General features: G+C 51.8%; 1 protein-coding gene across 1 annotated transcript in view; it reads right to left on the bottom strand.

Annotated features, from left to right (window-relative positions):
* Window positions 1-404: 404 nt before the first annotated feature.
* LOC137381226 (probable G-protein coupled receptor 139) overlaps window positions 405-1,199 on the bottom strand; it is a 49,503-nt gene continuing 48,708 nt past the window's right edge. Inside the window, exon 2 of the mRNA XM_068053599.1 lies at window positions 405-1,199. This exon is cut by the window's right edge and continues 110 nt beyond it. Within this exon, the coding sequence (XP_067909700.1) occupies window positions 405-1,199 (795 nt within the window).

The following is a 1,199-nucleotide window of genomic DNA, read 5'->3' as shown; positions in this document are numbered from 1 at the left end:
ATCCTCCGTCATATGGGAAACAGGCCACGTCCCCACTCCAGCGTCACCATGGGAAACAGGCTCCGCCCCAGTTCTCCATCACAAAATGAAACAGGCGCCGCCCTCACACCTTCATCACCGGGGAAATAGGCCGGCCCCCACTCGTCCGTCACCGGGGAAACAGGACCCGCCCCCACTACTCCGTCACCGGGAAACAGGACGCGCCCCCGCTGTGATCATGGTGGCAGGCCCCACCCCGTTCAGTCTGCATGGTGAAAAGCCCCGTCCCGCTCTGTCACCATGGTGACAGGCCCCGCCCCCGCTCTGCCTCCATTTTGAAAGGCCACGCCCCCGCTCTATCTCCATGATGACTGGTTCTGCCCCCGCTCTGTCTCCATGGTGACAGGCCCTGTTCCCTCCTCTGATCATTGAATAAGTTTAACAATTGCAGTGAAGGGATATTTCAGCACATTCTTCAACTGCTCTCTGAACAGAGTCTGGGTCACTGCGTAAATCGCAGTGTTTGTGCAGCAACTTAGGAGCTGTAGCATGAAGCCCAATTCCATCAGAAAATCAGGTAGATGAACAGACCGAAACCCCAAATATCGCATCCGGTACCATATAGAATACACCATTAACATTGCCCACAACAGGATGAAATTCCCCGAGATAACTAACAGTAAAATGATGGATTTCCTTCGACCCTCCATCTCTGGGTCTCTGCGACTCTCCCCACTGTTGTGAGCCCGGAGTCTCCTGCGCCCTCTGCTGCTCACTAAAATATGCCTGATGGTGAGAGCGTTGAGCAGCAGAATCAGCACAAATGGGATACACGGGGTTAGAATGTTGTGGAGGAACTCGATTGTTCCCCAGACCCTAGAGAACTCTACACCCATTATTGGCAAACAAAACCAGGGGACGTTCGCCAGCGAATACCAACCTGTGAACATAAAATACCAGAGGATGTTCTTAAAACAGCTCAGCACAGTCACTGTTCCCACAACCACAGCAGCCGTTTTCTCACTGCAATATTTACTTTTCAGCTTCTGGCAACAAATGGCCACAAATCGATCAAAGGTGAAAGTGACGGTGAACCAGACAGAACAGTCTGTGGCTGCGTTCAGCAGGACAGCGTGGATATTACACACGTGGATGTAATACACGAACAGGAACAGAAATTGTTCCTGATAAACAATGGGAATGTGCCTCAATATCAGGTC

This window comes from Heterodontus francisci, chromosome 21 (genome assembly GCF_036365525.1).
Source record: "Heterodontus francisci isolate sHetFra1 chromosome 21, sHetFra1.hap1, whole genome shotgun sequence".
Classification (NCBI taxonomy): Eukaryota; Metazoa; Chordata; class Chondrichthyes; order Heterodontiformes; family Heterodontidae; genus Heterodontus; species Heterodontus francisci.
This window is presented reverse-complemented; position numbering and strand designations above follow the sequence as displayed.